The sequence below is a fragment of the Protopterus annectens genome, chromosome 9.part0 (assembly GCF_019279795.1).
Source record: "Protopterus annectens isolate FY-2018-M chromosome 9.part0, PAN1.0, whole genome shotgun sequence".
NCBI classification, from domain to species: Eukaryota; Metazoa; Chordata; order Ceratodontiformes; family Protopteridae; genus Protopterus; species Protopterus annectens.
This window is the reverse complement of record NC_056743.1, coordinates 733,972,401-733,985,364: the sequence shown is the minus strand read 5'-3', so window position 1 is coordinate 733,985,364 and position 12,964 is coordinate 733,972,401. Positions and strand designations below refer to the sequence as shown.

The following is a 12,964-nucleotide window of genomic DNA, read 5'->3' as shown; positions in this document are numbered from 1 at the left end:
GGCTAGACATTCTCTGTAGATCTTAGTGTTTGTCAACACCCACAGGTTAACACATTGAGGCTACCTTGCATAGGCCAGTTAAATTTGGGGTAGTCTGCTGAAAAGGAGGAGAAGAAAGAAAAGGAGGCTGGCATAATGGTTAAGGTGTTTACCTGACAGACACAAGGTGCAGAGTTTGATACTTCCATGGGATAATTGGCTAGGCTTAAAATGGCTCACAAGGACAGATAGCCTAGTACTAACCTTTGAACTTTGACTTAGTGCTTCAAATCTGTCTCAGGACAGCTGCAGGAACTCCACTAAGATGGCTTACTGATTCAGATGCTGTAAAGTAGTCTCCAATGAGAAGCAAAGAAACCAGTCTAAAAATGAGACTTATAAGACCAGAAAGAGAACTCTGGTACAGCAGAAAGCAACATCAAACAAAAGTGTGTGAGTGAGTGTTGGGGGGTATGAAGGAAACAAAACAGGGCAGAATATTGGAAATGCTCTCAGGACTACTATAGGGCGTAGCTTTCCTAAAAGGATTTGCAGAAGACCAAAAACACTAACAATTTAAAACTTAAAGTTAAAAGTTAAAAACAATTTAAAGCTGGATGACAAGATAACAGAAAGAAAATTGAAAAGATGACTGGAATTAGGGAGGATATTACCAAAATACTAGACAAAGGAATATGTGAAAGTCTGCATCCTGGTACCCCTGCAACTGCCCAGATACCTGGATGGGAAAATAACTGGGTACATATACAGGCAGAAGAAAGCAAAGGCAAGACAAAGACACAGCACTAACAGAAATATACAGCTAGCTACAGAGCAAAATACAATGTTGGCGCAGGGTTTGATTCTCATGTGAGGTAACTGGCTAGACTTAAATGTGTGTGTGTGTGTGTCGGACATAGGCACAAAAACACACATATGAACCTATATGAACCTATATAACAAATGGGTTCTAAAGGCTGCAGGGTGGATAAAGAAAAGCAGAGGGTGGGACTTTAAGCTTGTACCAAGCTACACTAATGCACTCTTGCATAACTGATAGCCATTGGATTTCCAGCATAGAATATCCAAGTGTGTTGAGGCAAAAGAATTCCAGAAAAAGCTCACTTTCAACTGTCCAGAATCAACACAGAAGTTTGTAAGGGATAATAGCAGAAATAAAATACAAAACACTGTACAGAACCAACAGAGATGAAACAGGTAACCCACACAAATACGTTAATCATAAAAATATGACCAAAAACAGCATGAAAATAAGAGATTTCAGCTTCTACATCAAGAGTACAGTAGCAGAATGGAGAAGCAAAGAAAAGATCCAGTGCTGGAGGGAAACCAAAGAAAGATTCAGGAAAGGAGACGAGAGACTGCAGAGAAGTAGAAACAATGAGAATCATCCAGCAAAGAGGAGAGTAAAGAACCACCCAAGAGACAGATAAACAGCTGATAGGATAGAATGGAAGCAAGAGTTAGGAGCAAGCGTTGGGAGCAGACTCAGCAAAACAGCAATGGATTTAAACAGAAACCGCTATTAAGGGTGTCCAGAAACAAAGTCTAGGGACTGCAGACTGTAGCAGCAAGTCTCATACTTAAATGTGAGAAATAGGAATACAAGAGAAGGGACAATAGATGAATGACAAGGTGCTCATAAAAGCTTGGTCACACAATGAATAGTGGGTCAAAACAGCCAAGACAGCCAATGACAAGTCATCACCGAGCTTATACCAAACATTGTTTGACATTTATAAACAGACTTGCTAGATATAGACTTTCTTACAATAACCAATAGCAGCACAGTGCTCGTCAGACAACATCATTACAGGCTTCCATAAACTCAGTGTTGACAAACCGGACTTATAAAGCTCACAAAAAAACAAAAACAAAAAAAAAAAAGCACCCAAGACACCAGAAGTTATTTCCTTACAATAAAAATGACACAGCATAGAAAAGGGATACATGCAGGACCATGATATATAGAGCCTAAGTGTGTACTTTGCAAATATTGCACTTGCTTTACACATTTTCAGAACCGAGCACCCCTGGCTCGATTGCTCTCACACACCAACGATGGCCCACATTATCCAACAGAAAGGCATGCTTTTGGCCATCTTTGATTTTTTTATTTTTTGCCACATCTCTAATAAGTGTGGTATGCACATCCAAGGTAATGAATGCCCCAGAGTAAATCTACCCTTCATTACATGAACAAGTGTGTGTGTGTGTGTGTGTGTGTGTGTGTGTGTGTGTGTGTGTGTGTCGGACATAGGCACAAAAACACACTTTACAGACAAAAGGTAAAAGGGAGGGAAGAGAAGGAAAGAAAGTCCACCATGGCATTAGAGAAGATTGTGGGTGGGAACCAGGACCACAGTGACCACATTAACATAGGTTCATAGGTTTATACTAGGCTATCTGCCCTAAGGCATTTATAAGCCTAGCCCAAATTATTGTGGCTTACGCCACCCCTTATATGAAAAAATACTGTGCCCATTAGTTTGTTGTGCCTCTGTCCAGCAGTGACCCAGAGATGATTCCCGGGGTAAACCTACGATCTCCCATCCACAGGTCTAGATTTCTCTTGAACAGAGTCAGCGAGGTGCTCTGCCTCACATGGACCGGGATTTTATTCCACAGCATAGGGAGTCTCTGAGTGATAAATCTATCCCTCCAGCACGTCCTATTTATATCCGTGCTAAGGTTTAAGTCGCTTGCTCTAGTGGTTTTGGTGGATTTGGATTTTTTGAGGTGGAGCATGTCCATTAATTCCGGGTTGGACATGGCCTTGTATGTCAGGCACATGTCACCTCTGAGCAGACGGTATGCGACTGAATAGAGCTGGAGTTTCTTCAATCTGGCAGCATATGACAGATTTTGGAGTCCCTTTATCCTTTTGGTGAGGAACTTTTGGGGTCTCTCCAATTGCTGCAGATGTCGGGTGAGATACATCCCGAATGGGGCATTGTACTCGATCATTGGTCTGATAAGTGAAGAGTACAGGGGAACAATGACCTCACTAGATCTGGAACACAATTTTCATAGGCTGCGGAATACAGATGCCTAAAGATCACATCCTTCAAGCTGCTAGAGTCAAGGTGGACAAATTAGGGTGAATGAAGGACCCCTACATTGTGTCAGAAGCTCTACATGCTGAGGCAGCAGGAAAGATTTATTTCTTGCCATTTTGGATTAGCTAAGAGAACCAGTGCTGCCTTGGCCGGAAAGAAGCCATTAGAATATCTGGCCTCTCTTCTCATCTTCTAAAAATTATACTTGGAATCAAAGGAAATACAGAAAAATCATAACAAAACAGACCTTTCTAGATAAGAGAAAGCACCTACTGTTCAAGCTTTCTTATGAGGTGTTCTGGAGCAGACCTTTCTAGATAAGAGAAAGCACCTACTGTTCAAGCTTTCTCATGAGGTGTTCTGGAGAAGAAATTTTTTTGATCACTTGTGTTGCAACAAGTACTACCACTAGCCATGTCCATTAATGTTCTCCTGTGTAGCATCCATTTGTGTGGATCTGCAAAAGCCCTGCTTAGTTGATCTGTCATTATAATTTGCCTCCAAGCAGCAAAAGTTGCCATCATGAGCAAGCTGAAAATCAGGGTCTGCTCCCAGGTCTGTATGGCTATGCTGCACAGCAACATTGTATTCCCACTAGCTTGCTAATGTATTACGACAGTAATCACAAACAATAAAATAGTGACAGTCGCAGATACCTAAACTGGTTTGAAGGCTCCCAAAGCATAGTCTACTGCTAACAGTTCCTTAGGTTAATATGCATTTTGCCTTCCATGGGATTCTAGGTGCCCTAAACTTCAAGGCAGAGTGTGAGCTTCCTAAGTGTGATCTGAGACATCTTTGTCAGGGTCTGGTTGGGGTGGTTTTCTTGAAGGGCATTCCCAGTCTTTTGTGAATATGGTTGACCCACCAGTCCAATTCTTCTCTACCTCATTTTAAAACTGGTATCACGGTTTTCAAAGGTTGGGAGCTGGATGAGTACCTTCATGGTACTGAGGTGTTTGGACCTAGGATCCTTTACAGAGTCTTGAGTGGGTCAGACAAAAACTCTTGACAAAAAAAGCAGGCACTAACCTCAAGCTCCCCTGAAACCCTTGCCACTCCTTGCTAGAGTGACATGCGCACACATTATAATGAATTCACGTGTGTGTGTGTGTGTGTGTGTGTGTGTGTGTGTGTGTGTGTGTGTGTGTGCGCACACACACACAAACAAAATCAGCCTACTAGCATAAGGCTATGATACACCAAGGAGTTGCTTCCTGGGTTTGATTTCCTCATCTTCCATTTGTTTAACTGTGACCAACCCTGAGCAAAGTTACATACATTCATACACACTGTATATACAGCCACATGCTGCATAACACATATACACACAAACACACGTACATGTATGCGTGTGATTTCTTTTTAATTAATACACACAAATTCATGCACACATTTTAAACATTTTAATGGGAAAAAGCTAGTGATAAGTTAAAATTTACCTTCTTCCACGCCAGTTACAATGGAGGCAAAGTTGTCATCCAGCAAGATCATATCAGCTGCCTGTTTGGATACGTCTGATCCAGCAATACCCATAGCTACACCAATGTCAGCTTTTTTCAGGGCAGGGGAGTCATTTACACCATCGCCTGTTACAGCTACAATAGCACCCTAGGAAAAATTTAGAGTCTCTCATAAATTGCAGTGCACCATTTGTAGAGTAAGTTTTCCACTACTTTTAAATAAAATGTACTATGATGCATCAGTTTAAAAAACTTTTTTTAATATCTACTTAAAAACAATCTGTTATACAGCATGCCCTGGTACTATACACTGACTCCAAAATCCTTCATGGGATCCATTTCCAATTACCAATAGTAAGAATGGGACCACAGAATCTAAAAATTAAAAAGAAAGAAATTCAGTCATGAACATTTGCAAGTATGGATGTGACCACAGTAGAGTGGATCATATGAAAACACCAAGACCACTTGTTTAGATGTGGATAGTCTAGGATGGTTTGAAAAATTGAGGATGGCTGGGAGCAGACAGTGTTCTTGCAGCTTTGGTAGGTCATTCACTGCATGCAACAAATTAGAGAAAAAGGTCAAAATAACCAAGGATGCAGTAACATTTATTCTTAACCTTTGCTCTAAAAGATGCATGAAGTATAGCAATTGGAGGGCACTAACCTTAAATGGAAATTGATACTATATGGGCATTTTCCTTTTGGCCCAGCTGACCAGTAAGCCTTGCCATATTAGCATACCCATTCATTCCCCCATTCTAGGGATTTCCTAGTGAGGGTCAGAAATGGACAATGGGGAGGCAGTCATACAGGCAGCTTCATTGGTGACACGTGTCCTCACTTTCATCCTATCAATTAGGATGTATTCATTTAGGCCCAACACCACTTTGTAAACAATCCACATCACAGCAGGGATCACAATGGTCCCTCTCCTGCGACTGCACAGTCCCATGCCACTGCAATGAAAACTACAGCCAAAGTGGTTTGGTGGTTGAATGCCTGCTCCTGAGAGCCACTCTTGCAATGTCACTAAAAAACTGTGGCACTGGACAGCCCCAGACTGCTCCTATCTCTCAGAGAATTGGCATGCCCATCCTCCCCTGCCAGATCCATTAAGCACTAAAAGCAGCTAATCAGTGCTTAATTGAGCTGTGGTCAGGGCTTTGCTCCTCTGCATCAATGCAGCTAGCACAAAAGTTTTTGATATTTATTTCAATGCTGGATCTGCTAAAGGAACTCCTAATGCTGATCAGGTAGGACCTAGCCAAAGCTAACATTTATGCTCCCCTACATCTCACATTTATCTCCAAGATAAGGGGAGGAACTTTAACAAAATCTGAAAATTATTAAAATGGCCCCTATTTGCGCTAGCTTCTCATTTTGCAGGGGACTGCAATTGTGATTCTCAAACCGGATTCTCAAACTTTCAATGGGAACTGCAGGCAAGAGTGTAGGAGATAGACAGGGTTCAAAGCTCCACCTACAAATCCATTATAAAAGCAAAGCACTTACCAACTTACAATAACTGGCTGTGCTTAAAATGTAGCAAATGATATAGTCCTAACTTTAGGGATCACTGCCATAGGCAAAGTGCTATCTGGCCAGAGTTCTAGACACCACTTCCCCCAAACACAGGCCTTAAAGTCTCCCACCCAATGGATATTTCCACATCTCAGTATAAAGGCAGATGTACAGACAACCATCTTCTATTCCTTCTTGCTTCCTTCCCTCAAGGACAGCTTACCTAAACTGCACAACAAGATGTATGCAGTACTGATAAGCCTCTAAGCCACTCTAGATTTGTGTGTGTTGGGTGGGAGGATCAGGTACAAGTTGAGAAAAAAAAAAAAATGATTCCTTCTCCCAGTAGAAAATTCAAAGGTCTGTAAACAGGGGAGGGAGGGAATCTGGACTGCAGCAGTGAACATGCTCAATATGCAGACATGTACAGTTGATAGAACTGTAGTGGTAGTGTTCTTCGTGTATGTCACTAAGGCAGACATACCTTTAGGGAAGAATTCCAAACCTCTCAGAATTTGATTCCTTGGGTGGCTCATAACCATGAGCATGAGGGCAACCTTCTCTTCAAGTTTGCAACCATGAATCTTGCTCTAGTCCTACATGTCTAGTCTATAAGGAAAACAAAGTAGTTAAAGATATTTTCTGTCCAGAAAGGCTACAGTGAGAGAAGCGAGAGCTTAACTCGCCTGACAACTGTTTGTCAGTGTTCATGGTAAACGTAATCCTGAGATATACAACTGGATTGCTTTCAGATGGGCAACCCCTTCTTGCCCAAAAAGGCTACAAAGAGCTGATCAACTCTCTTCTGCAGGCCTTTGTTCCATCTACGCAATACTTTAGGTGCCTGCCCAGGGATTGAAATATTCTTTCTACTTTGTTTTGTGGTTTTGGAAAAGAGTTGAATGAGCTGGTTTAGTGAACTCTGTCACAACTTGGCACGAGAGGGGATGCTGCAAAAAGTGACACTGTCTGTGTGGAAGAGCAAGGTTACTTGCACACGGGTGTGCACACTTCAGAAATTTTCCTGGACGAGGTTACTACCATCAAAATACAGTCTAAAGAAAAGGCATTTTATGTGGGCTGATCCTACTGGCTCAAAGGGTGGTAGAGTCAGATCTGTGGCCAGTGCATCTTAGAATACCCCCACTTTTCAAAAACAGCCATGGGATTTTTTCCATCCTCCTGCACTACCACCAGTGCAGGCAGATAGGGACTTGGTTTAACATCATTTGAAGGATGGCAAATTAAGTGCAGCACTCCCCTAACACTGCACTGCAGAGTCAGTATTGGAAAAATGAATCCAACTACCTAGTATGGGAATACAATCCACAGCCTTTTGATCTTCCAGCACCAAAGGCAAGAATGTTACCTGTTGAGCTACTGAGACTGCTAGATATGGCTGGACCTTTGCTGGTAAAAGGGGATGCAATAAAGTACAGTTGTGTACACTTACCATAAATGTAGAATGTTGGACTGTATTCACTGTTGCAGTCATCTGCTTGCAGTAGCCCTCAGTCGGCCTGATTAACAAAGATTTGGGTCCTGCGTCAGTTGCTGACTTCTTCCGTGACGTCAGTGGTATAAAACATGCAGCTGACACCATTACATCAGTTTTTCTTGCCCCAGATGTCAGGTGCCCCTCAATGGGAAGCAATTAAATATATAAAAATACAAGGTTATACCTCCAACAAAAAAGCAAATACACCAAAAAGCTTTTAAGCATAGTAAAGGAGAGTAGAGGTATAGCCAAAAGTCAGGGGGCTGGAGGGAGGGTAACCAGGACTGCAACAGTGAATACAGGGCTGGAGGGAGGGAGGGTAACCAGGACTGCAACAGTGAATACACACATCTACATTTATGGTAAGTGTACACAACTGTACTATGTTCTTCGTGTTTCACTGTTGCAATCACATTTGGGTAGATTCCCAAAGCTAAGGATGGGAGGAGGAATTTAGATAGCATTAGGACCAGCTACAAGGCCCTGCAAGACTGCAGTGGCAAAGCCAGCTCTGATTTAGAGAAAACTGGCAAATGAAAATGCTTGGTGAAAGTATGTACAGAACTCCAGGTAGCAGCTTCTAGGATGTCCCTGGTAGGGACACCTCTGAGAAAGGCCGTAGAGGTAGAAGCAGCCCTTGTTGAGTGGGGTCTGATCCCCTCTGGGATAGGTTTTCCATGGTGCTTATAGCAGAAATGAATGCAATGCCCTATCCATTTAGAAATGGTTTGCTTTGAAATAGCCTTCCCCTCTGTCCCTGCAGCAAAAGCCACCAGCCTTCCCCTCTGTCCCTGCAGCAAAAGCCACCAGCAGTTCAGATTTCCTTTGAGGTTTAGTCCTGTCCAAGTAGAATCTAAGTTGTCTGTGCACACTTAAGGAGTGCAGTATCCATTCCCCTTTGTTCTGTGGATTAGGAAAAAAGGTTGGCAAATGGATGGACTAATTAAGAGCCACACTGGATACCACCTTGGGCATGAAGGAGGGATTGGTTCTAAGGGACACCCTGTCCGCAATAAGGGCCTGTAATTCCAATACCCTTCTAGATGAAGTGATTGCTAAAAGGAAAGCCATTTTCCAAGAAAGGAATTTTAAATCTGCAGTAGCAGCTGGCTTGAAAGGAGGAAGAGTGAGTTTCTCCAATACAAAGTTAAGGTCCTGGGCTGGAGTTGGAGCTCTCCTGGTTGGGTCTTAAATTTTTGGACCCTTTGAGGAACTGCTTGAGCAGTGGATGAGAGAAGAGGGGAGGTTCCATGTTATAAAGGAGCCGAAATGGCGGAGGCATGAATTTTGATGGAGGAAAAAAAAGACAGGCCCTTGTGAAGCATCTCAGTTAAGTATTGTAAAATCTGAGGTAAATTGGGCGCTGCTGTGCTCATCCCTTGAGATTGGTTCCAGGCACAGAATATTTTCCATTTTTCAACCTAAGATTTTCTAGTACTAGGCCTCCTTACCTCTAAAATGATATCCATCACTGGTTTACTGAGGGATGGTAAAGGAGAGATTAGGAAATTAGCCAGGCTGCTAGGTTCAGTGTTTGAAGCAGAGGCTGCAGATTATGGTTCTCCTGCTGAGACAACAGGGTAGGAGTCTGAGGCAGGTGCCATGGGGCCAACAGTGACACACTGCGCAAGAGGGGGTACCACTGTTGGCGTGGCCAGTCTGGTGCAATCAAAATCGTTCTTGGTTTGATTTGTTTGATCTTTAGTATATTTTGGAAAGCAGAGGCAGAGGAGGAAAGGCATAAACTGATAGCTGAAGGACAGAGCATCCACTTTCCATGCTTGATTGTCGGGAGTCCTTGTGCAAAATTTGTCCAATTGATAGTTCTGGGGGGAGGGGGGGGGGAGCAAACAGGTCTACATCTGGGCTCCCCCATTTGCTTGTCAACATGTTGAAAATCCTTGGTTCCAGTTTCCACTCGTGTGGGTCCATAAGGTTTCTGCTTAGTCTGCCAGTGTATTTAGTTTTCCTGGCAGTAACTGAGCTTGTAGATGCACTTGGTAGCTCAAGGCTGTGTTCCACAATGCCATGGCTAGTCTGCAGAGGGGGTAAGAATGGGTATCCCCCTGCTTGTTTATGTACCATAACAGTGGTGTCGTCCGTCTTTACCATTAATTGTCCTAGAAGAATGTGGTCCTTGAAGGCTGTTAAAGCATTCTGTACAGCTAACATTTCTTTTCGATTGATATGCAGGTGCATTTGACTTGGGTTCCATTTGCCCTGAATGCACTTCCCTGCCAGGTGAGCCCCCCACCCCCAAGCATTGGTCTGATGAGTCTGTTAGGGTTTGGGCAGCAGGGGGTAGTGTGCATGATAGTTCCTTGTTTTGGTGGCAGGCCTCTGCCCACCAAAGGAACTCTAGGCGTAGGCAAGGTAGGATAGAAATCATTGCTTCTAGATCCTGAGAATGTTGACGCCATAGGCTTTTTAGACGCCATTGTAGTTTCCTCATATGCAGTCTTGCATATGGAATTAGAAGGCAGTGAACCCAAAGGCTTTTAGTATTTGCCTTGCAGATAGCAGGGTTTTTGTGGCCACTTGAAGTAGGTTGTCAAATGAATTTGTTTCTCTGGCATGAGGAAAGCCATCTAGGAAGTTGCATTCAAGCTTGCTCCCAGGAATATAATTTGTTGACAGGATTTCTTTTTGTTTATGGTGTACCCCAGACAAGTTAGCACCCTTTGTACAAAGGCCAGATGATTCAAAAGTATGCCCCAGATGATTCAAAAGTATGCCCTGGCTTTCTGCCTGAATTAGACAATCATCCAGGTATGGGTGTATTTGAATATTTATTTGCCTGCAAAATGCAATGACTGGAACTAGGCACTTTGTGAATACCCTGGGCGCAGTACATAAGCCAAAGGGCAGTGCAGAGAATTGATGGTGCGTGTAGCCTGCTTTGAAGCGTAGGTATCTTCTGCAAGATTTCCTGATTGGGATGTGCAGGTATACTTCCTGCAAATCTAGTGTTGCCAACCAGGACCAGGCATCTTTGCCTAGCACAGGAAGCAACTGTTGAAGAGTCAGCATCTTGAATTTTGGAATCACCAAAAAGGCGTTTAGAGCAGACAGGTCCAGGATAGGACATTATGAATCGTCTTTTCTGGTACCAGGAAAAGTCTCCAGTAGAAACCCTTGTCCCTTTTCCTCTTCTGGTACCAACGGAATAGCCCCTATGCTTAAGACAGAGTACTTGCTTTTGGGCCTCTGCCCACTGATTTGGGGGTAGATCTGGTCAACCGCTTGGTGTTGGTAACATGTGGAAGTGAAATCTGTATCCTTGGGACACTATTTAAAACCAATTTGTCCTGGGTAATGAGTTCCCAGTTCTTTGCATGAAGAGCAATCTTTCCCCCCAAAGGAGAAGTCAGTCGAGAAGTCCTTGGAAGTTTTAAAAAGAAGGCATTGAGAGAGTTAACCATAGCGGGGAGTTTTATTACTCCCAGGAGGCCCCCCACTGTTTAGTCCTGTGCGTACCCTGGGACTGAAGCCTGGGTGATCTGCTGGATCTGGGTTTGGACCAAAGGTCTGGAAGAGGCAGGAAAGGACCAATTCTTAGAAGGCCAATGCCTACTCAATCTTGGAGGCTGTACTTGTAAACCAGTTTGCACAGATTTAGCTTTTTCCTCCATCTTTAAGAACTTCTTCTGCCTTGTTGCCAAACAGGCAGTCTTGATTTAAGGGAGCATCCAGTAATTTAGCTTTAACATGATCTGGCAAGGATTGCTCCTTAAGCCAAGCATGCCTTCAAAGTACAGACCCAGTTACAGCAGCCCTGCAAGATGCCTCTAGTGAATTAAAACCACATTGCAAAGTGTGGTTTCCAACTTGTTCAGCAGAATGCATTAAATCCTGTAAATCCTTATTTTCAGCACAATCAGGAATCATTTTCTGTTTAAGCAATCCAATAATATGCTGCTGACATATGAAACTGGCAGTTTAAGGCCCTAATGGCCAAATTTGCAGAAGTGTTACCATCTTACCCCATCTATCCAGCATCCTGGAGTCTCTATTAGAGGGGGAAGGATTTTTGGCAGTAGTAGCCTTAATGCCCTTGGGTCCCTGTGAAATGGTCTCGGGATCCACAGTAGGATTTTTGAAAAAGAACTTGGGAGTCAGGAACCCTGTAATATCAGGTTTTCTGGGAGCAGGAGGTAAAGAGTCAGGGGCCAAGCTAGATTCAGAAAAAGCATCAATGTTTAGTACAGGAGGTATGGCTAAACACCTATGCTGGGGCAGGAGTAAGAAATCCCTAAGCCTCTTTTTGAGAAAGACTTTCCCAACGAAAATGCTCCCTGAGAGTATGCAAGGTTTCACCAAAAGAGAAATCCTCTCGGGGGGAGCAGAGGGAATACAGCCCTCAGCATCAGAATCCTCATAGGTCGATAAGGGTAAATCCTGGTCAGAGGAAACAGAAATTTCGGAATCCTGGTCAGAAGTATTAAGCAAACTCAGTCCCAGGTCTCAGAGGGGGAAGGTTGGCTTCCTCTTAAAGTAATAAGGTCTTTAGCCATTCTTATAATTTGTTTTTTAGGCATAGAGGCCTGACCATGCGGTCTGGGCATCAGTTTTCTAGGCATGGTTTGAGTTTTAGGCCTTGAAGATGGCGTCTGTTTAATATGCAAGTTAGTAGGCCTGAATACACAGTCATAAGCAGTTGCCTGCACAGAGGCTCCGTACCCATCCAAGGTAGAGACATCCGCAGGTTTCACAGTTGAAGCATCTCGCAGCATACCAGACTCTGAATGGGTCTCAGTAGAGGCCTGTGAATCTGAAGTAGCGGGTATCAGGGGCTATGAAAGCAACTCACTGAGTACCGGCGACTGGCTTAGGAGAAGCGTAGTCGGCAGCTTTGGACCTAGGCGGCCTCTGTCTATCATTGCGTTTTTTCAGAATGTCGGTAGTCTGATGGCTTACCGAAGACATATCAGGATAATTGAACAGAGCACCAAAATATTTAGAAGCAAAAATATACCGACGACTGATAGTTCGAGGTTTAAATAAGGCACAAAACAGGCAGCAAAGTATGTCATGGTCAGGGCCTAGGCAAGGAATACAGTATGAATGAAAATATTTGAGGTATTTGCTTTCCACAAGAAATGCAATTTACTTTTACTGACATCAGTTTAGAGCAAGAAAAAGTTTCCCCAACGGAGTACTTCGCTTTTAGTTGAAGACTTCGGTTCTGAAACTCAAACAAAAATTTCAGGAGTCGGACGACCGGCACTTGCAAACTGCTTCTGCTTCGGACACTGCACTGCAAGAAGGACTGATGTAATGGTGTTGGCTGCATGTTTTATACCTCTGATGACCTGATATCACAGAAGAGACGGCAACCTGCATGTTTTATACCCCTGATGACCTGATATCACAGAAGAGACAGCAACCAACACAGGACCCAAAACTTTGTTAATCAGA

The 12,964-nt window shown here is 43.3% G+C and overlaps 1 protein-coding gene across 2 annotated transcripts in view; it reads right to left on the bottom strand.

Moving 5' to 3' along the window:
* The window catches only part of LOC122811489 (sodium/potassium-transporting ATPase subunit alpha-1), a 990,310-nt gene that overhangs the window by 844,297 nt on the left and 133,049 nt on the right, over nucleotides 1–12,964 (bottom strand). For both annotated transcript variants that reach the window (XM_044083359.1, XM_044083358.1), the window contains exon 16: nucleotides 4,502–4,670. In XM_044083359.1, coding sequence (XP_043939294.1) covers nucleotides 4,502–4,670 — 169 coding nt within the window. The remainder of the gene's footprint in view (nucleotides 1–4,501; nucleotides 4,671–12,964) is intronic.